This window comes from Suricata suricatta, chromosome 1 (assembly GCF_006229205.1).
Source record: "Suricata suricatta isolate VVHF042 chromosome 1, meerkat_22Aug2017_6uvM2_HiC, whole genome shotgun sequence".
In the NCBI taxonomy this organism is placed as follows: Eukaryota; Metazoa; Chordata; class Mammalia; order Carnivora; family Herpestidae; genus Suricata; species Suricata suricatta.
The window spans coordinates 19,065,641-19,087,095 of NC_043700.1; the positions used below are offsets into that span (position 1 = coordinate 19,065,641).

General features: G+C 44.5%; 1 protein-coding gene across 2 annotated transcripts in view; it reads left to right on the forward strand.

Moving 5' to 3' along the window:
- ASAH1 (N-acylsphingosine amidohydrolase 1) overlaps positions 1-20,889 on the forward strand; it is a 50,144-nt gene extending 29,255 nt beyond the window's left edge. The window contains exons 3-14 of one of the 2 annotated variants that reach the window (XM_029934847.1): positions 3,393-3,483; positions 3,887-3,973; positions 6,697-6,775; positions 11,334-11,408; positions 12,269-12,314; positions 12,877-13,021; positions 13,563-13,617; positions 13,724-13,805; positions 18,104-18,235; positions 18,327-18,450; positions 18,880-18,936; positions 19,807-20,889. In XM_029934847.1, the coding sequence (XP_029790707.1) occupies positions 3,393-3,483; positions 3,887-3,973; positions 6,697-6,775; positions 11,334-11,408; positions 12,269-12,314; positions 12,877-13,021; positions 13,563-13,617; positions 13,724-13,805; positions 18,104-18,235; positions 18,327-18,450; positions 18,880-18,936; positions 19,807-19,896 (1,063 nt within the window). In that variant the 3' untranslated portion in view covers positions 19,897-20,889. The remainder of the gene's footprint in view (positions 1-3,392; positions 3,484-3,886; positions 3,974-6,696; positions 6,776-11,333; positions 11,409-12,268; positions 12,315-12,876; positions 13,022-13,562; positions 13,618-13,723; positions 13,806-18,103; positions 18,236-18,326; positions 18,451-18,879; positions 18,937-19,806) is intronic. The other variant, XM_029934854.1, reaches the window with a different exon arrangement.
- Positions 20,890-21,455: the final 566 nt, after the last annotated feature.

Below are 21,455 nucleotides of genomic sequence, written 5' to 3' on the forward strand. Positions count from 1 at the left end.
ATAAAAACAATGTGGAGACCATTAATAACAGCCATGAGGAGAGTCATCAGGCCTGATTTTTGTGCCCAGCAGCAGGCTTAGGAAAATCTACGGTCATTGCTCAGTGCGGATTTCTTACAAGCGTTCTAGTGTCTTGCCAAAAGTTAGGAGTCCTTCGCTCTAAGTGTCCTTCAGGATGTTCCCAGTGGGCTAGTTTCATCCAATGTGACCTTCACAAATAAGCACGCAGCCTAATGGATATAAATCTGAGAAACTAGATTGCTATGTTTGAATAAGTAGGTTAAATTCAAAAGCAAGCTTATGGGGATTGTCCGTCCCTTTAGAGAGGTCTTTAAGTGTGGCTCACGTAGTTCCCTTAATGCGGGGAACATGAGAAACTTGGAGTTTCTATAGATCCTCAGAAGAGTCATTATTAAAGAGGGGGGTGTTAGTAGGTTCAGGAGGGGGGAGGGGGGCATTTCAGAGGACAGAGGAGGTTTGGCAGTGAGAATAAAGGAAAGTGGCACCTGATGTGAGGTCTCGAAGCAAAGAAGGTGGGGGAGGAGCAAAAGACGTCTCAGAAACCATCTTGGCTGGTCTCGCTGCCACAGTTCATTCTAACATGCAACAAATACCTTCCCAGTTCACGATTTTTTTCTGCTCCCTTTCCCGTGTACCTTACAGGAGTCTGTGAACTGATTACTCTGCAAGCCCTCCCTGCTTGGGCGTTTAACCGCTTCTAGGTTGCTGAGTGTGTGTGTGCGCGTGCGCGTGTACGCACACCCGAACAAAGCCCACAGGCACAAATAAACACATTTTTCTCGTATTTACATATCCATACAATGTAAATATTTGCCCCGGTATTCCTGCTGGATTTACTCCTGCCTCACTAGCCTGTTCTCCATTTAAAAATCTTGCATTCTACTCTGATCCTTTCTCTGAACTGTACATGTGTCTTGGGATGTGAGAGGGGAGTGTGGTATTCATTTGCCTCTGAATGACAACAAAATTCTCTTCTACTTTTTTTGACCAAGTGCAGCAGTTGTGGAGTTCTGCGTGGGCATCTGTGAGGGAGAGAAACACCTGCGTGGCCAGCCTGACCGGTCAAATGAGTGCTGGAGATCAAGGGACGGGCAGCGGGGGCACCCCAGAGTCCATGCAGACCCCAGGAGCGTTTATTTTCTCGTGCTCCCTGCTGCTTCCTATCTGCGTGCGTGTACTGTGTCACTTGGACTAGTTTCCCAGCCACCTGGGGAGCCAGATGGCTTTCGTCGCTTCTTAATAGTGACTGTGATGATCTGGGCACAGCAGTTACCAAGTCTCAAACGTAACTGAGTGATGTTTATTGTTTGTAGTCAAGTAGGAAAATATTCTCTGGTAATTTTTATTGATTGAATACCTGTATTGCTGAGGGGTTTTTCTGTGTGTATTTTATGTGATCATCACTGCCCGTGTAAGGCAGATGCTACTTATTTCTTTAGGAATTTGAGGTAGAGATGTTAAATACTGAGATACTTTAGAAAATGCTTAATTTAAAGTAAATTTGGAAGCATGCCTAAACTCTAGTTATTAAAATAATTTTATTGTTCAGTTTAACAAAAGAATTTTCAAAGAAGTCTCATTAGCGGAGGTATTATTATAGAGAAGTTTCTGGGGTCTCCCCATGCCCAGTTGATATAATCATCTCCTATAATGAGTTTATTTCCGCTCTATTTCTTCTTTGCAAAAGAAGGGCTGAAAAAGAATCCAGAGATCAGGGTGGATATAGGTTTGGGTTTTTTGGTTGGTCTAAAGAGAGGAGCAGGAGTTCATAGATGGGAAGCTTGTCTTGGGCAGCGTCCCCAGTGTGCGTAGCTCCCGGGGGCCCCTGCTTCCTCGTTGCTACCAGACATGGAGATCTAGGTGCTCACTGCAGGGGGGGGGACACTGGCAGCACTGTCTCTGATAGGATGAACAGGAATCATTTTGTTGAGTGTGGGACAGAATTTTGCATGTGAAATTATCATCAGTCAGAAACTGAATTCATTTGTTACTATGTTAAGCTTTTATCTGGGAATTAAGTGTCCTAGTCTTTTAATGTAGGTGTCAGCACTGTGGCTCACACCAGAGCAATAACGGAGCAGATGCCGGCTATTTTTAGGCATAGTTGTAAGCTGATCAATCACCAAATGCCACCCCTTCAGAGGCTATTTCAGTTTCCTAACAAGAGGCGGAAGATACTGTCTCAGTAGCTACAGAAAACGGTCGTAGAGTTCACTCACCAGACATGCAGCCCAGCTCCATTGACAAGGGAGTGGACGTTGTGACATCCTCACTGTAGAAATTGCTGTGTGTTAGAGGAAGAGTAGGAAATTGGGGATACGTCTGATGGAGCCCTGCTGGGTTTGGACTGACTATGGAAGTGTGTGGAGAGAGGGAACATGGCGGGAAGAGTCAGTCACCGGAAGCTAATACATGTCCCCACTTCTGAGGACTTAAAAGATGACCTTTCTGAAGCCAGTGATAGAGACATGATTGGACAGGGATGTTAGACTGTCCCGGAGGGACTGCTGAGGCCGGGGCACCAGGCAGAGAAGTGCCGGAGCCTGGACCAAACCTTTGCAGAGATTTAGGAGGGAAAAAAAGCAGTTCTTTTCTTTCTTTTTGTTTAATGTTAATTTATTCTTGAGAGGGAGAGAAAGAGAGAGAGAGCACAAGCAGGGGAGGGGCACAGAGAAAGGGAGACACAGAATCAGAAGCAGGCTCCAGGCTCTGAACACAGGTCCTGATGTGAGGCTCAAACTCACCAACTGTGACGTCATGACCTGAACTGAAGTCAGACGATTACCTCACTGAGCCACACAGGTGCCCCCAAAGCCAGCATTTTCTTTTTTTTTTTTAAATGTTTTATTTATTTTTGATACAGAGAGAGACAGAGCATGAGAGGGGGAAGGGCAGAGAGAGAAGGAGACACAGAACCGGAAGCAGGCTCCAGGCTCTGAGCTAGCTGTCAGCACAGAGCCTGACGCGGGGCTCGAACCCACGAACGTGAGATCTGACCTGAGCCGAAGTCGGAGGCTTAACCAACTGAGCCACCCAGGCGCCCCTAAAGCCGGCATTTTCTAACACTCGTATTCAGATTACATGAGGCTCTTGCACCACCATTGATTCTTTCCCATGTCACCCATTCACCTTAACCTCCCACAAGGTGTAAGTCTATTCTGAGATTTCTGAAATCACGCCTGACTGAGTATGCAACACAGGGCAGAGTGCGAGCTGGGAAAATGAGAGCTTCTCTGCAGACTTTGGTTGGAGCACTATCGTCTGTGTTGTTGTTAAGAATAGGACTCTAGCATATCCATCTGGATGTAACTGTCCACCTGCCATCCAAACACTGCTTTTCATGTTTCACGGTGGTGCGCCTCTCTTTCCAGCTATCGGGGTCCGGTTCCGTGGTACACCATAAATCTCGACCTCCCGCCCTATAAGAGATGGCAGGAACTGATGGCTCACAAGGCACCCGCGGTATGCTGATTGCTAAATCTTCTCTTCTGACTTTACCAAATAGAATTGCATTTTTAAAAGAGCATTTCATGGAAGTACATACCAGGTATTTTAAAGATACGGCTCCCCCCCCCCCCCCCGTTAACAGTGATAGAAGAAAAGGTGGCATTTTTCTGTAATTTCCTGCTCTTTTTACTAGCCTTTGCCTCGGTTTCTTTCCATGTTGTCTACTTTTATCTTAACCCTATAGTCTATTAAAGATGTATTCTGTGCATGTACTAGTTTAAAATATTTTCAAAAAGCATTCTGTTTATGGATGAATAAGTCAGAAGGTCTGTTATCTGCTTTTATTTTACCATTACTAATCTTAAATGTCAACACTTTTTATGTCTCTCACTAATTAAATAATTTATTTATGTTTCAGCTAAAGGTTTTGTTGAATTCCATGAAGAATATGATAAATGCTTTTGTGCCTAGTGGAAAACTTATGCAGTTAGTGGATGAAAAGTTGGTAAGAAATACTATTTCCCACAATAAATTTTAAACGTATACGCATCCCCATATCCACACAGAGTTCAGAAACGGCCCTGGGATGGAAAGGCGTAATTGGACAACCTCTTCTAAGGAGCTTGGAGGAGTTTGCATTGATTCTGGGTCACCTGTCACAGCTTTACAGGGACTTAACCTTCTGAGGCCTGGTAGTGTTAGAGTTTACTATAGGACACAAAATAGCATGGCAAATTTTGGCAATTTATTATACCTTTTTTTTTTAAAGTATGGACTATTTTATAGATCATGGGCCAAACGTATATTTTGTTTGAGGGCTGTCATTTCCTTCCTCTCACACGGTGTGTTGACCGTTGAACTACACAGCTTTGAGTTGGAAAAGTCCATTTATATATGCATTTTTTTCAGTAAATAAAGTACTAAAAATGTATTTTCTCTTCTTTTTGATTTTTTAACATTTTTCCCTCTAGTTTTTTTTTTTTTTTACTGTAAGAATGTAGTATAAAATACATATACAAAATATATGGTAGTTATTGATATTATCAATAAGGTTTCTGGTCAACAGTTAACTACTAGTAGTTTAGGGGAGTCGAACATTATACAGAGATTTTCGACTGTGTGGGGGATGGGAGCTCTGAACCCCCACGTTGTTCAACGTTGTTCCACAGTCACCTGTACATTTGCAAGTTCACTATCGAAAACTTGGGTTTTCTTCTTCTCCTTCAGTACTTTGCCTGCATATCCCAGGACACGTTTTTCTACCGACTATGAATATGGCTAGATGACATGTGCAGCCCGGCTCTGTACTTTCCGAAGTCCCTCAGTGGCTGTGAAACTCACTTGGGTTGTGTGTTTTTGTAGCTGTGTATTCACCAACTCAGTTCATTTCTCTCCTGGTCGCGCAGGACGACCCCATTGCTTCAGCTCCTTTGTAATTCAGGTGGAACCGATGGAAAATCTAGGGCCCGGCCCGCGGAGCCCCTCAGGGATCCTCAGCACCCCGTTTCGGTCATTGCTCTGGGACCCTCGGTGCTCTGCTGGTACAAAGGATTGGGGCGGACACCACGGACCTGGGGCCTGCCGGACATTTGGGATTGGACAGTGTTTTCCTGGGGATGCTGTCTGCTCATGGTAGGGCGTTCAGCAGCGTCCCAGCCTCTACCCCCTGGTGCGTCCCTTCGTTCGTGGGAGCCACAGATGTCTCTGGGATGAAACCGCTCCTGGTTGGGCGTCAGTGTTTCGCGGAGGCCGAGGCTCTGGCGCACCATCCCTGCGGCCCGGCACCTGCCAGCCAGCACACACGCTAGCCCTCGTGCTTGTGCTCGCAGAGCTTTTGATTGAGGGTATGCGGGGGGCCTGGGTGGCTCAGTAGGTTGAGTGTCCATCTCAGCTGGTTTTTGGCTCAGGGCCTGATCCCAGGCTCATGGGATCGAGCCCTGCATTGGGTTCCATGCTGAGCATGCAGTCTGCTTGAAATTCTCTCTCTCCCTCTGTCCTGCTCCCTCTGTCCCCCCTGCCGGTCCCCCCGGTGAGGGCAGCAAGCCCAGGCTTTGCATTCGGACAACATTGGGGTTTTTTTCCCTTTAACCGTTCCATTTTAATTTTGGATCAGTCACTTAATAACAGTATCCATCGACACATTTCTTAATCTGTGCAATGCATTCTCAGCAGGGACAATATAGTAGTAATAGACGTTTTATATAGTGATTGTAAGAATTAAATCACATAGTTTACATGAAGCACAGTGCCTGGATATAATCAGTGGCTAACAAATGTTCAATAATTTGTCTTTGTATTGGCAGGAATCCTCTTGTGTAATGCTTTGAATTCCTAAGGCTAAAACATTTGCTTGATTAGGTCACCTGACCTCTAAAGACGGAGTTGGTGACAAATGGGACTTGTAAAACTTTTCAGCACATTATTTTTTAAATATTTATTTTAGATACAGAGATAGAGCATAAGTGGGGGAAGATCAGAGAGAGAGGGAGACACAGAATCTGAAGCAAGCTCCAGGCTCTGAGCTGTCAGCACAGAGCTCAACACAGGGCTCGAACCCATGAACCATGAGCTTATGACCTGAGCTGAAGTCAGACACTTAACCGACTGAGCCACCCAGGCGCCTCTGAGCACATTATTTTATTAGCAAAAGGTTGTGAGCTTAAATTGTTTTCTCACTGTTGGTGAATAAAAGTGTGTGTCCACAGAGGGTCTGCTCCTGTGCACCTTGTTTGCGTTGAGGTTGTGGTAGTGCCTCACGGCCCAAGAAGCCAGTAATCAAGACAGAAGGCTTTGTGAGTGACTCAGAGACAGATTTGTTTTCAGGGGTATGGGAAGGAAGTAGTAGCAAGCTGTAGTGCCAAGGTGAGAGGGCGAGTTTGGGCAGAGATAAGGGGTAGTTGTTGTGATGTTGCTGTGTCGTAGGTCACGCTAGGTTAGCTGCATGCAGCTGTCTCCTCTGCCTGGAGAGCACGGTGAAATGTGAGGCAGGAAAAGCAGTCCTGCATCTTTGCATCATACCTGAGAGCAGCAGAGTTTTAGGGAATAAAGGCAAGAGTCAAGACTGAGGGCCCAGTATTGAGTCTTTGAGAAATATGGGACGTAAGAGTGCTTTAAAAATAACTTGAGTCATTTACTATGGAGGGGCATCTAGAACAAGTTTTATGTAAAAAGAAAAACTCTCAAAGCAACCCTTGAGGTCGAATGATGGGTAATTTGTTTGTTTTCCAGCCTGGTCTACTTGGCAGCTTTCCTGGTCCCTATGAGGAGGAGATGAAGGGGATTGCCGCTGTTACTGACATTCCTTTAGGTAAAGTTCCCTTTGTAGTTTTTAGAAGATTTAATAAAACACTTCAAAACGTTTCCGTTGAGGTACACTGCATAGATCTTAAGTACACAGCTCAGTAGAGGGTTTTTTAAATATATTTTTTAATGTTTTACTCATTCTGAGAGAGAGAGGGAGGGAGGGAGGGAGGGACGGAGGGAGGGAGACAGCATGAGCAGGGGAGGGTCAGAGAGAGGGGAGACACAGAATCTAAGACAGGTGCCAGGCTCTGAGCTAGTGGTCAGCACCAAGCCTGACGTGGGGCTCGAATCCACAAACTGTGAAATTGTGACCTGACCCAAAGTCGGACGCTCAACTGACTGAGCCACCCGGGTGCCCCGGCTGTGCCTCTGCTTGAACCTCCTAATCACAGTGTGAACTGTTTGTCAGGTTTCTTGTACTTACCATTGTAGGTGGTGTGCTACTGAGTAAATAGTGTGTTAGGGTGGTTCCTAGGCTTGGGACATTAACAATAAGGCAGTTCTGAACATTTTTGTAGCTGTCCTTTGTTGGACATGTGCACTCCTCTCTGTTGGGTACATACTTGGTTATGGCGTAGCTGTATTTCAGCCTTGTACACTCTGCAACTGGTCTTGCAAAGTACCTGTACCCCTGACCGTCAGCACAGCACAGGAGTTTCAGTTTTCCCTGCTCGACGCTCTCTACCTGCTGGCATCGGGATTGACCTATCATTTCATTGGTGTTTTGTTTGATTGTTTTTGCTCCTTTAAAAAAAATGGTTTCGAAAGATAGTCTACCTGTTTCTCATTCCTTCTCAATGTGAAGGAATGAGAAGTGTTTGTTACAGTCTTTCACCCATTTTTAATTGGTTTTAAAGAATTTTTTTAAGCTTTAATTTGAATTCCAGTTAACATACAGTGTTACATTAGTGTCAGGTGTACAGTTTAGTGATTTGTTTGTTACAGTCTTTCACCCATTTTTAATTGGTTTTAAAGAATTTTTTTAAGCTTTAATTTGAATTCCAGTTAACATACAGTGTTACATTAGTGTCAGGTGTACAGTTTAGTGATTCACCGAGTCTGTACGTTCCTCGGTGCTCATCATCTGTTTCACACCCCCTTCACCTCCCCTCTGGTAACTGTCAGTTTGTTCTCTGTAGTTATGAGCCAACTTACTGCTTTGTCCCTCTCTTTTTTTTCCCCCTTTGATTGTTTTTGTTTCTTAAATTCCACATGTGAGTGAAATTATATGTTATTTGTCTTTCTCTGATTTACTTCACATAGCAGTATACTCTCTAGCTCCATCCAGGTCATTGTAAATGTCAAGATTTCATTCTTTTTTATGGCTGAATAATACTCCGTCATATATATGTGTATATACCACATCTTCTTTACCCTTTCGTCTGTTGATGGGCACTGAGGCTGCTTCCGTCTCTGGGCTGTTGGAAATAATGCTGCTGTAAACATAGGGCTGCATGTGTGCCTTTGGTAGTAGTGTTTTTATACTCTTTGGATAAATACCCAGTAGTGTGATTGCTAGATTGCAGGAAACTTCTATTACTAACTCTTTGAGAAATCTCTGTATTTTTCCTGCAGCGGCTGTACGTGGCTGCGTTCCCACCGGCGCAGGACGGTTCTTTTTTCCTTTCCGACATCCTCGCCAGCACCTGTTGTTTCTTGTGTTGTTTACTTTAACCTCTCTGACAGGTGGGAGGTGATCTCTCGGTGTAGTTGTGATTTGTATTTCCCTGGTGATGAGTGATGATGAGCATCTTTTGGTGTGTCTATTGGCCGTCTGTATGTCTTCGTTAGAGAAAAGTCTGTCTGTGTCTTCTTCCTATCTTTTAATTGGATTGTGTTTTTGGGTGTTCAGTTGTATACATTCTTTACATATTTTGGATACTGTTTATTAGCTATGTCATTTGCAGCTTCCTTCTTCCATCCTGTAGGTTGCCTTCTAGTGTTTGGATTACTTCCCTCTCTGCAGAAGGTTGTAATTCTGATGTAGTCCCAGTAGTTTTTTTTTCTTCCCTTGCCTTGGGGGACCTATCTAGCAAAGAGTTGCGACAGGTGGCATCAGAAATTACTGCCTCTGTTCTTTCCTCTGATTTTTATGGTTTCCTGTCTTACATTTTGGTCTTTCATCCATCTTGAATTTATTTTTGTGTATGGTGTAAGAAAGGGGTGCAGTTTCGTTCTTTTGTATGTTGCTGTCCTGTTTTCCCAGCACCATTTGTTACAGAGACTTTTTTTGGATATGCTTTCTTGCTTTGTTGAAGACCAACTGACCATATAATTGTGGATTTATTTGTGGGTTTTCTATTCTGTTCTGTTGTTCTGTCCGTTTTGAGGCCAGTACCATACTGTCTTGATCACTACAACTTTGTATAAACCTTCCAGAATTGTGATGCCTCCAGCTTAGCTTTGCTTTTTCTTAATTGCTTTGGCTCTAGAGGGTCTTCATGGCTCCATACGGATTTTAGGATTGTTTGTCCTAGCTCTGTGAGAACTGTTGTTGTTGTTGTTTCGATGGAGATTGCATTGAGGGTGTAGACTGCTTTGGGTAGAATCTATGGTCGTAAGGAATTCTTTATATGTATTCTGGCTAAAAGCCTTTTGTAAGATATTCGGAATATCTTCTCCCAGTCTGTGGCTTGCATTTTTACTTTCTTACTGGTGTCTTTTATTAAGCAGAAATTCTTAGTTTTAATGAAGTCCAAATTAATTTGATGAAAAAGATTTTTCCTGCCACCCTAATTTTATTTTTGAGCTACTGAAGTATTAGAGTTGGTTTTACAAGAGAGATGATTGAGAATTTCTGCAAATTAGTAGTATTTTTTAAATTTTTAATGTTTTATTTATTTGAGAAAGAGAGGGAGAACATGTGGGGGTGGGGCAGGGAGAGGGAGACACAGAATCCAAAGCAGGCTCCAGGCTCTGAGCTGTCAGCACAGAGCCTGATGCGGGGCTTGAACTCACGGGTCAAAGTCGGGTGCATATCCGACTGAGCTACCCAAGCGCCCCCCAAATCAATAGTATTTATCAACAAAAGTGGCTAGGTTAAATTTTAGTGCTTTTTTGTTTCCTTAAAAAAATAATGTAAAAAGATGGTCAGCATACTGGAAATACATTCCCACAGCCTATATGAGAAATAAGTATTTAATTCCTCTATTATGTAAAGAACTCTAGAATATAAATACCACATATAAAAGAGAGAAAAATGGATTATAAAGACTAACAGATGATTTGTAATAATAGAAAATAACAGCAGGATCTTACCAAAATGGAAATGAACATTAAGTTAGGATAGGAAAAAAAAAAAAAGCTTTACACGTTAACATATAATGCATTAGAGATAAAAGTGCAATACATCTTTAAATATTTAATTAACATAATTGTTCTTGTTTGAGTATAGCTGACAGACAGTGTTACATTGGTTTCCGGTTTCCAGCTAGTGATTCAGTACTTCACGCCGTGTGCTCAGCGCGAGAGTGGCCGCTGTGTCCATCATTGAGCGCTGTCGCGCCCCTCCGGGTGTGTCCTCTGTGCTGTGCCGCTTATTCCCAGGATGTGGGCCTTCTCACAAAGTGCTAAGTGTTACTATTACATAGTTTTGGAAAATTATTCAAAAATTAAAATGTTTTGAAATGGATTTTTAAATGGTAAATTACCATTTTAAAATGGGAGCTTTGCACTAATTTTATTATTTTAATAGTTCCTCACCTGAGAAATATTGTCACTTCTAGGAGCACCTGGGTAGCTCAGTCGGTTACGCTTCTGACTTCGGCTCGGGTCATGATCTCGTGGTTCATGAATTCGAGTCCCACGTTGGGCTCTGTGCTGAGAGTTTGGAACCTGGAGCCTGTTTCAGATTCTGTGTGTCCCTCTCTCTGTCTGCCTTTCCCCTGCTCATGCTGTCTCTCTGTCTTTCAAAAATAAATAAACTTAAAAAAAGAAAAATACTGTCACTTCTAAAAGTATGAGCAAGGGGCGCCTGGGTGGCTCAGTCAGTCAAGCACACAACTTCGGCTCAGGTCATGATCTCACCGCTCATAGGTTTGAGCCCCGGTCAGGCTCTGCACTGACAACTCAGAACCTGGACACAGTTTCAGATTCTGTGTCTCCCTCTCTCTGCCCCTCCCCTGCTCATGCTTGCATGCCTGCTCCCACTCTCTCTCTCAAAAAGAGAATAAATATTAAGAAATAAAGAAATTCAGTAAATAAATAAATAATTTAAAAATGTGAGCCAAATACATATTCAGTGTATAACCAAGAGCCAGGTGTATGAAAAGTTGCCGTGCTCCAGTGTCCTCAAACCAAAGTAAAGTGAAGCAGATTGATGGGAGATGAGGGCCTCCTGTTAGAGTCCAGTTCTGACGCGCCCACAGAGCTGCCCCACTGGGGGCCGGGTTACCTTGGGTCTGTAGCGCAGAGGCTGCTGGGAGCCGCCACCCGACCGGCGCTCGCGGCTGCCGAAGCGAAAATCACAGTGGTGACTGTTAAACCTTTCCTTAAAAAAGAATTTTCTAACCATGTCATGGTTCTGTATATTGACCAAGAAAATGTTCTGTCTCTTCTCATAGGCGAGATTATTTCATTCAATATCTTCTATGAAATTTTTACCATTTGTACTTCAATAATCACAGAAGACAAACAAGGTAAGGTGCGCTGGGCGGGTAGTGCAAAGTATAAAGCAGAAGAAAATGTAAATGGAATTACAACTTGTAACGTCCAGGCTTACTCTTCCAATTCTGTGTATGTTGCATACAGTTTTATAAAAGATCTTAGCAAATTTTTAAAGGTGAGGTTAAAACTCTCCTTATTTTGGGACTGCTGTATTGCCTATTAAAGTTTAGTTCAGGTACGCAAAAAACTTGGAAGGAAGAAGTGTGTCCGGCCTGTAAACGTTCTTACCCTTCCTCCTCGTCCGCTTACACTCCACTCCACGATTTGGTGTAAGTGCTCCCAGGGTCTTCATTGTCTGTACGTGCACGGTGACCCTGGTCTCCCTCGAAGCCCAGGACAAACCTCGCCGCGTCGCTTCCCAGCCCAGTGACAGCGTTCTCCCATGGTTTGTTGTGGCCGCTACCCGGGGTGCAAGGCACAGAATGATGTCCCCTGACTCGCTTTTATTTTTGACCTCTACGCTCGGGGAGAAAGTGTGCCTGTACCCAACTCTCGAGGTGTTCAGCGTTGGGTGACAGTTCCTGATGGAAAGCATGGTGGCAGGTCACAGGAGGGGAGGCTCGGATGGCTGTGTCCCGGAAGCTGACACAGTGGACCAGAGAAGGGACCCCTCATCCTCTTCCGACGCCCTAACTACCTGGGACCCTGCGCGCTCGGACCGTTGTGAGGGGATCTGGTCAGTGTGACAGGCGCGGCCTGATCTGGGTCAGGCTTAAGATACTAGGACGCTGCCTGAGTCTCACTGTTGGACCAGATAGTTGTATCAGGAAACCAGAACTCCGTGTGATGCTGTCACAACTGCCACGACACGTGTCTTCCTTCTTTATCTCAGGTCATTTACTACACGGGCGGAACATGGATTTTGGAATATTTCTTGGGTAAGTAGAGAATGCAGTGAATAGCAATCCTTCGGAAGAGTAGGTCGTATTATATTGATGAAAAGTAAATCCCAAATCATGCCCAAAATATGCCCAGAAGTGAAGATCCCATTCCTTAGTTTTGAGATCAGATGGGCGCCGCGTTTGGGTCCGTAACGGAGTTGCGCCTGGTGTACACACGTCCGAACAGCACGCGGAGGAGGATCGAAGGCCCCAGAAGCGCCTCGGGCTGACCGCGCACAAAGGAAGAGTGGCACATTCCATTTTATGTCTTAACCTTCCTGAAAAAAAATACAACAGGGCTCTGTAATTAGAGGCCTAACTTTGAATCTGGGGTTTGCTCTTTAGTAAGCTGTGTTCTGTTGGGTTATTTCACTTCTCTGAGCCTCAGGTTTCTCCTGTGGACAGTTTGGGGTGGAGGTAACCCTGCGGCCACGTTGTTGTGAGGAGTGATCTTAGGCACCCGGTGCCTGAAGGCCTAATGGAGAGCCTGGCCTCGTCTTCATACTCATCATTAGTCCCATCATTGTCCCTAAATGTCACTGAACTTTGTCTTTTGTAGGTGGAATGTAAACAACAATACCTGGGTGGTAACCGAGGAACTAAAACCTCTAACGGTGAACTTGGACTTCCAAAGAAACAACCACACTGTCTTCAGGGCTTCAAGCTTTGCTGGCTATGTGGGCATCTTAACCGGATTCCGACCGGTAAGAAGTCTGCTCTTACGTCATTTTACAGGTAGCTCTGGGTCCTGCTTCTGCTGCCCGTGAAAGGTGGAGTGTGAGGACGAGGACCTGAAAGAAATAGGAAGCCCGGTCCATCCCTTTGTACCTCCGGTCCCCCTCTAGGTACGAGCCTGGATGGCGGAGCAGCGTGGACCGGGGACGGAGGCCTGTCTCTGAGGCTCCTGGGAGGCAGGAGCGTGCAGCTGGATGTTGAGGACTGGGAATATAGTACCAATCTGGCATCTGGCCCGTAGTCTGCCACCCAAACAAGTTAGGCATTAATCCTCTGCATCTCATTTTCCTTGTCAGGAAAGTGTGACCAGTAACACTCCACCTCCTCGTGTCGCACACCGCACGGGAAGATGCATTGAACTTGTAAAAACGGTTACTAGAACGTGATGATGTAGTTTGGACTCATCCTGCCTCCCCCCACCTCCCATTCCGGGATTTGGCAGACGAGTGTAAAATGAGGGCCCTAAACAGGATGGTTCACGTTGCTGACCCCATTGCTTTGTCTTTTCAGGGACTCTTTAGTCTTACGTTAAATGAACGTTTCGGGACAAATGGCGGTTATGTGGGTGAGTAGAGAGTTCTTAAATGTGTTCACAGGAAGGCGGGCTGTGTGTTCTGGCTCACTGACCTCATCCCACGCCCGTGACACCATGCATGGTTGATTTCTTCCAGGTATCATAGAATGGATTTTGGGAAAGAAAGATGCCATGTGGATAGGGTTTATCGTTAGATCCGTTCTGGAAAATGGCACAAGGTAATATGTTTGATTGCGTTATTACCAAATTTAATATTTATTCATTTTAAAATTATTTTTTTGTTGGAGGTAACAAATGACATAAAACATTCTCTTAGTTTCAGGGTGCAGCGAAATGTTGGTATTTGGGTATCTTGGGAAACGGTCTTCACCATCAGTCGAGCTAACGTCCGTCACCACCTGGTGTCACAGGGGTTGTTTTCTTTGTGTTGAGAACCTTTACGATTTACTTGCAGCAGCTCGCAAACCTACAATACGGTATTAGTGACCAGCGTCACCACGTTAGACGTGACACCCCCAGGACAGACTTCTTTTAGAACTTGAAGTCGTACCTTTGGACCCCTTCACCCATTTTGCCCACCCTCCATGGTCACCTCTAGCAGTGACCACTCTGTCCTCTGCAGCTTGGAGGTTTTGTTAGATTCTACATGTAACTCACACCATAAGGTATTTTGTGTTTCTCGGTTTCCCTCATCTCACTGAGCATAATGCCCTCAAGGTCCAGCCGTGTCGCAGACGGCAAGGTTTCCTTCTTGGTTACGGCCGAGCACTCGTCCTTGCGCAGACGCACCGCAGCTTCTGCATCCCTTCATCCCTCTGTGGTCACTTGGCTTGTGCCCGTATCTCGGCTGTGGTAACTGGTGCTGCGGTGCCCCTGGGGCTGCAGGCTGTCTTTTAAAATTAATGGTTTTGTTTTCTTCGCGTGGACTACCAGAAGGGGAAGGGCTGAGCCATTCGGTACTTCTCTTTTGTCTCCTGAGGACCCTGCGCTCAGCTTTCCACAGCGGCCGCCCCAGTGGCGTCCCCGTCAGCAGCGCAGGGCTCACCGTGCTCCACATCCTCGCCAGTCCTCCTTTCTTACCGTTTTGGTAACGGCTGTTCTAACGTGTGAGGTGGTAACTCACTGTGGCTCTGATTTCCCTTCCCCCGAGGGAGCACATTTTCATGTACTTGTTGGCCCTCTGTCTGTGTGTCATCCTGGGAAAAATGCCTGGTCAGATCCTCTACCCATTTTTAAATCACATTTTCTCATGCTACTGAGTTGTATGAGTGCGATATTGTAAATTTTTTTTTTTTACGAAAGATATGAATTTGATCTTTTTAATTTCTGGTTCACAGCTCCCAAAACCCTTGAATTTCTTAAGTGTTGAGAGTAGTAAAGGTGTCTTTTGTTATGTTAATAAGGCAACTTTTGGAAAAGCACCGTAGGGTGAGGGGGGCTGGTGGCCCATAGAGGCAAACATCAATTATAGGGTTGGAACTTTCAGAGCCGGGACATCAGGAAGGGTAGAGGGGCTGGAGGTGGAATGAGTTGCCATTGGCCGGTGATTTAATGAGTAATGCTGATTAATGGAGCCTCCATCAAACCCCAAAAGGAGAGGGTTTGGAGAGCGTGTGGGTTGGTGAACACGTAGAAATTTGGGGGGAGTGGCATCCTCTGCAGGCATGGCGGCCCTGCGCGCTTCTCCCGTGCCTTGCCCTCGCCGTCTCTTCATATGGCTGTTGCTTTGTATCCTTCAGCATATCCTTTGATAAACTGGGACACGTTTCCTTGAGTTCTGTGAGTAACTGTGGGAAATTAATTGAAGCTAAAGAGGACCCTGTTGGCATCTCCAGTCTTAGCCACTCAGCTAGAAGCACAGCTAATGCTTACAGTTGGCTTGATGGGGCTTAGGACTGACCTCTGAAGTGGGGGATGGAGTGCAGTCTTCTAAGTCTGAATCCTTAACCGGTGAATCCAGTGTTATCTCTGTATAGATAGTGTCGGAATTGAGTCCAATTCTTGGACACTTGAGGATGTCCAAGAATTGCTTGGTGTTAGGTACAGGGAACCACCCCATGATGTTAGAGTTGGGTCCAAGAATCATAAAAGAATTAGTTCTCTACATATTTTGTATATTAACTCTTTTTCAGAGACACAATTTGCGAATACTGTCTTCTTTTCACTACGGTGCCTTTTCGTTTTGTTGATGGTTTTCTTGCTGTGCAGAAGCTTTTTAGTTTGATGGTGTTCCACTTGTTTCTGTTGCCTTTGCTGTTGGTGTGAAATCCAAAACTCATCACCAAGGCTAATGTCAAGGACTTTATCGCCTATTTTTTTTCTAGTTTTATGGCTGTAGGTCTTATGTTCAGGCCTTTCACACATTTTGAGTTGAGTTTTGTGGTGTAAGATAGTGGTGTAGTTTCATTCTTTTGCATGTTACTGCCCTTTCCCAATTGAACATTCTTTGCTTTCTTGATGTAAATTGATTGACCATATGTGCATGGGTTGTGTCCGGGCTCTGTTCTGTTGATTCGTGTGTCTGTTTATGCCAACATCCTGCTGTTTTGGTTACTATAGCTTGGAAATATAGTTTGAAATCAGGAAGTTTAATGCCTCCAGCTTTGTTATTTCTTTCTCAAGATTGCTTTGGGTATTTGGGATTCTTGTGGTTAAACTTTAGGATTATTTGTCTGTTTCTGTGAAAAATGCTGTTTGAATTTCAGTAGAGATTGCACTGAATCTGTAGCTTGCTTCAGATGTATGGACATTTTAACCGTATTCTTCCAGTCCATGAGCACCGAGGATCTTCCCTTTTATTTGTGTCTTTTTCCATTTCTTTGATCAGTGTCTTATAGTTTGTAGTGTACAGGGCTTTCACCTCCTTGGTGAAGTTTCTTCCTGTTGCACTTGTAAATGGGATTTACTTATTATTAGTGTATAAAATGTAACTGAATTTTGTATATTGATTTTGTATCCTGTAACTTTGCTGAATTCATTTATTCTAACAGTTTTTTAGTGAAATGTCTAGGGGGTTTTGTGTAGAGTGTCATATTGTCTGTGAATAGTGACAGTTTTACTCCTTTCTTATATATATATAAATAATATATATTAATATATAATATATACATATTGTTTATTTATTATTAACAGAGAGAGACAGAGCATGAGCATGAGACGAGCATAGAGAGGGAGACACAGAATCCGAAGCAGCTCCAGGCTCTGAGCCGTCCGCACAGAGCCCGACACGGGGCTCGAACTCACAAACTGGGAGATCATGACCTGAGTTGAAGTTGGACGCTTTACCAACTGAGCCACCCAGGGACCCCTCCCTCCTTTCTGACTTAAGTGCCTTTTATTTCTTCTCCTTGCCTAACTGCTCTGGCTGGGGTTGCCAATACTTCTGAATAAAAATACTGAGAGTAGACCTCATTGTCTGGTTCCTAGTATTAGAGGAGAAACTTGGAGCTTTCCACCATTGACTATGATGTTAGTTGTGGGCTTGTCCTCTGTGGCCTTTATTATGTTGAAATATGTCCCCCTATATGCACTTTGTTGAGTTGTTAAAATGAAAGGATGTTAAATTGTTAGGTGCTCCCTCTGAATCTGTTGAAATGATCATATGCTTTTTCTCCTTCATTTTGTTAATGTTCTGGACCACATTGATGTGCAGATGGCAGTCCGTTCTTGCACCCCTGGAATAAATATTTGATTAATAGTGTGTGATCCTTTTAATGTATTGGTAGTTTATGTTAAATTATTCATATTAAAATAGAAAAATATTTTCTAGGTAATCTTCCATTGGGTAATTATTTCAGAATTTCTTAGGTTAATCTTTGACATTCATAGGGAGTTCATGGGGAGTGAGTGAGTGTGTGTGTGTGTGTGTGTGTGTGTGTGTGTGTGTGTGTGTTTAAAGCAAAAAAATGAGCTGATTTAGTTTAAAAGTGTTAGGGATAGGGGCGCCAGGGTGGCTCAGCTGGTTGAACGTCCAACATCAGCTCAGGTCATGATCTCACCGTTCATGGGTTCGTGCCCCGTGTTGGGGCTCAGTGCTCACAGCTAGGCGCCTGGACCCTACTTTAGATTGTCTCTCTCCATCTCTCTCTTTCTGCCCCTTGCCCACTCATGCTCTGTCTCTCGCTCTCTCAAAAATAAACATTAAAAATATAATGGAAAATAAAAGAACATGTTTCTCAGATACTTCTGTTTTCCCTTAGTTTCAACAACTAAATATTTTTCATTCCAAGTCAACTACAGGGTCACCTGGGTGGCTCAGTCGGTTAAGCCTCCGACTTCGGTTCAGGTCAGATCTCACGTTCGTGGGTTCGAGCCCCGCGTCAGGCTCTGTGCTGACAGCTAGCTCAGAGCCTGGAGCCTGCTTCTAGTTCTGTGCCTCCTTCTCTCTCTGACCCTCCCCGTCTCCTGCTCTGTCTCTCTCTGTATCAAAAATAAATAGAACATCAAGTTAAAAAAAAAAGTTGGTTAAGCCAAGTCAACTACAAATGTTTACTTTTTTTTTAACGTTTCTATGTAGTTATGAAGAAGCCAAGAATATATTGACCAAAACGAAGATACTGGCCCCAGCGTACTTTATCCTGGGAGGCAACAAGGCCGGGGAAGGTTGTGTGATTACGCGAGACAGAAAGCAAGCTTTGGATATATATGAGTAAGTACATTTGTGCAATGTAAAGCACAGACTGACATATTTATGGGTTTAAGGCATGAAGACTAGTCCGGATCTCTCCTTTTGTATTTAGACTCAACCCCAAGCAGGATATATGGTACGTGCTACAAACAAATTATGACCGTTGGAAAAGTCCTTTCTTTCTCGATGATCGCAGAACGCCTGCAAAGAAGTGTCTAAACCGGATAACCCAGGAGGTACCGTCACAGGGTCCTGTGAGAAAGAAATGGTGGCCTTTGAAAATTGTCCTAGTGGTGGCATATTTCTCTGGCCTTTGAGGAACTTACAGACTGCCCGTCACGCGGTACCTCCGGACCGTCTGCACGGAGTTTCTCGTGCGTTTTCAGTGGGAGAGCAGAATTCGCGGGCACTTGCCTCGCCCACTCTAAGGCTGACAGGAGACTGAAGCCGAGTGACCCGCAGGAATGAAAGAGGGCAGGAAGAGAGAGAAAAAGTGACATATTAGAACCATTAACTCTTTCAAACGGTGACCCCAAGGGAAATTCTTTTAGGGGCCTCAGGGGAGGTTAACTGAAGAATGGCTTTGTTTCTAATGACCCCTTGTGTGGGTAAACCTGCTGACATCAGCATTTAACCTAATGAACAAAATGACTTTTGTGTTTTAGAATATCTCATTTGCAACCATATATGACGTCCTCTCGACAAAACCTGTCCTCAACAAGGTATTTTTAAAAATCTTTTAAAATTAAAATTTAAGATTTTTAATAAATGTATTTATAATTTTACATTTTTAAAATGTATATACATAAAATTTACTTTTAGGGAAATAATCTGGGCCTCTGTTTTATCTTTCCCTGTTACCATCAGTCAGAGCTAGAACCCCCGAGTCATACTCTGCTTAAGGTTGATGTTTAAAAATGTTTGTGTGACTGAAACAGTCACTCCTGCGATATGACAAACTGATTAGTGTGGTTTGAGGTCCAGAGCGGTCGGAGATGTTTCCGGTCTCACTTCCATGACGTTTCAGTTAAACGTAGCCTTTTACTTTTGACTTGTCCCGTCGGAAATCTCACGCTGTGCACTGCAGTTAGAGCCCAAACCTCAAGGAAGCCCGAAGTCTGTTTTCAGAGGGAGCTTTGTGCCGGTGGCCCCCCGCGCCCCGCTGTGTTAGCTGTGTCAGAAGCGGATCAGGATGGTCCCCGCTGGGCCCCATCAGGCCCCCCGGAGCTGAGGGCGGTGGGGGGTCAGCGCAGTGGCGGCTCGCTGCCGGGTGGTGATCTGGTAAGGGATGGAAGGGCTTCTCTCCAGAGCAGATGTATGTTCCCGAGCTGGAGTCGCCGTTCTGTTGAAGTCAGTTGTTTCAGTTATTATTATTATTATTATTTTGCTGTTGTATTCTTAAATGGTGAAATACAATTTTTGTTAACTATTTCATTCTTTGTATATTTATTTTTATATCTTTGTATACATACAGTTTATATACTATTTTATACTAAGAAGCTTCATAGAGCAACTCACCATGTATAGAAATGTTTACATAAGTCGAGACATCTTAGAATTGGAAACATCCTTAAAAGTCACTTTTCTTCCAGCTGACTGTATTCACGACCCTGATGGATGTCACCAAAGGCCAGTTTGAAACCTACCTGCGGGACTGCCCAGACCCTTGCATAGGTTGGTGAGCACACACTGGCTTCTAGAATGCTCTCCGTGCGGCCTGAAGACGGAAACTCACCCCTGTCCGAGTAGTGCAGCTGTCTGATCTCCTTCCAAAGACTGAGCCTCGGGGCAGTTTCTCTTTGAGGCATGAACTCGTCTTAGTACCGATCACAGACTGTTTCTGCCGCACACGATGATTGTTCTCATTTACAGAGAACTCCGTAAGAGAACCCAGTCCCCTGGAATTTGCGGTGTCACGTCACTTGGACATTTGGGGACAGGGACACGGTGGGGCCCACCTCCACAGAATGAAGCACGCGTCCCGGTGGGCGTGGACTCCTGCACACCATCCCATTTTTCCCGTTACTCCACATATTTGTATGGTTTTTCGTACAGCAGTATTTTCCTTTTGATTCTGACTGCTGTTAACATTGGCATGCCATCATGGTCTTTGCTGTTTTTGACAGCAGTGTCATTTCAACTGATTTTGGTTGGAGAGGGAGGAGACAGGCATTCAGGTAGTTCTCTCAATAGGCAGTAATACTTGAGCCTTTGACCCTGAATAGAAGCACCTTTTTGGGTTCATAAAGTAATCTGTGTGCGAAGGCGGCCTTTGAACACAGAACGGAAATGTCCCTTTTTCATCATTAGTCTCCCCTCCCAGTAACTCCAGGCACTTGTCAACTTCAAAAACTGAGTCCTAGGTTCTTTGAGTTAGTAGTAAATAGGTCCAAGCCTGTGGAAATTGACAGGTGAATCCATAAACTCTCATAAATATCCACTTAATACATACTTAGTCTTTCTGATCAATATGTATATTTTAAAACCTTTACTAAAAATGTTTTTCAGAAATCTGTTTGTGAAAAGTGCTGATAGAACTTGTTAACCTTTCAGACTTTCACACAATTAACTGTGAAGTGCATGCTGGTTGGGTGAGACTGTATCGTCTTGGTTTTGTGTAATGTCACTTGTATTCACGACTTGAATAAAGAGTCATCGGAAGTAGTGTCAGCAGACACACCTGCTGGTTCCGTGTGGACCGCGTGCTGGTCTCGGGGTGGGGGCCGATGGTGGGGAAAAGCAAGCGGAACAGACCTGATTCAGTTACAAGGCTCAGGTCGATGGGCTCACCTCGGAACTCCCCGGTCACCAGCTCACGTGACTGATCCTTGCCCCCTCTCAGCCCACCAGTACCGCAGCGTGCAGGTGCCCAAAGGCGGCTTTTCCTCTGGGAGGAGGTGCAGGCCCAGAACGGTAGTCCTGCCAGGATTGGCGTGGTGAAGCAGGCGGAGTTACGCGGATTTGTGTTAAAGTAAGATTAAAACAAAAAAAACTTAGATTTTGCCCTTCATAAAAATGGAATGAGGTAAACTTGTGTTTTTTCTAATGTAATAGCCTTGGATATTCATAGTAAATGGGTAAGATGGTGGTTTTCAGACCCAGTTCCTCAGGACTCATCCGAGAATGTGGAGGGAAATACTGGCATTAAGATGTTAGGTAGTATTGTTTTGTGGCAACACAGCAGTTCTAGAACAGGATACAGAAGCCTATTCGCGTGTCCCTCGGTCTCCGGTGTAGAGAG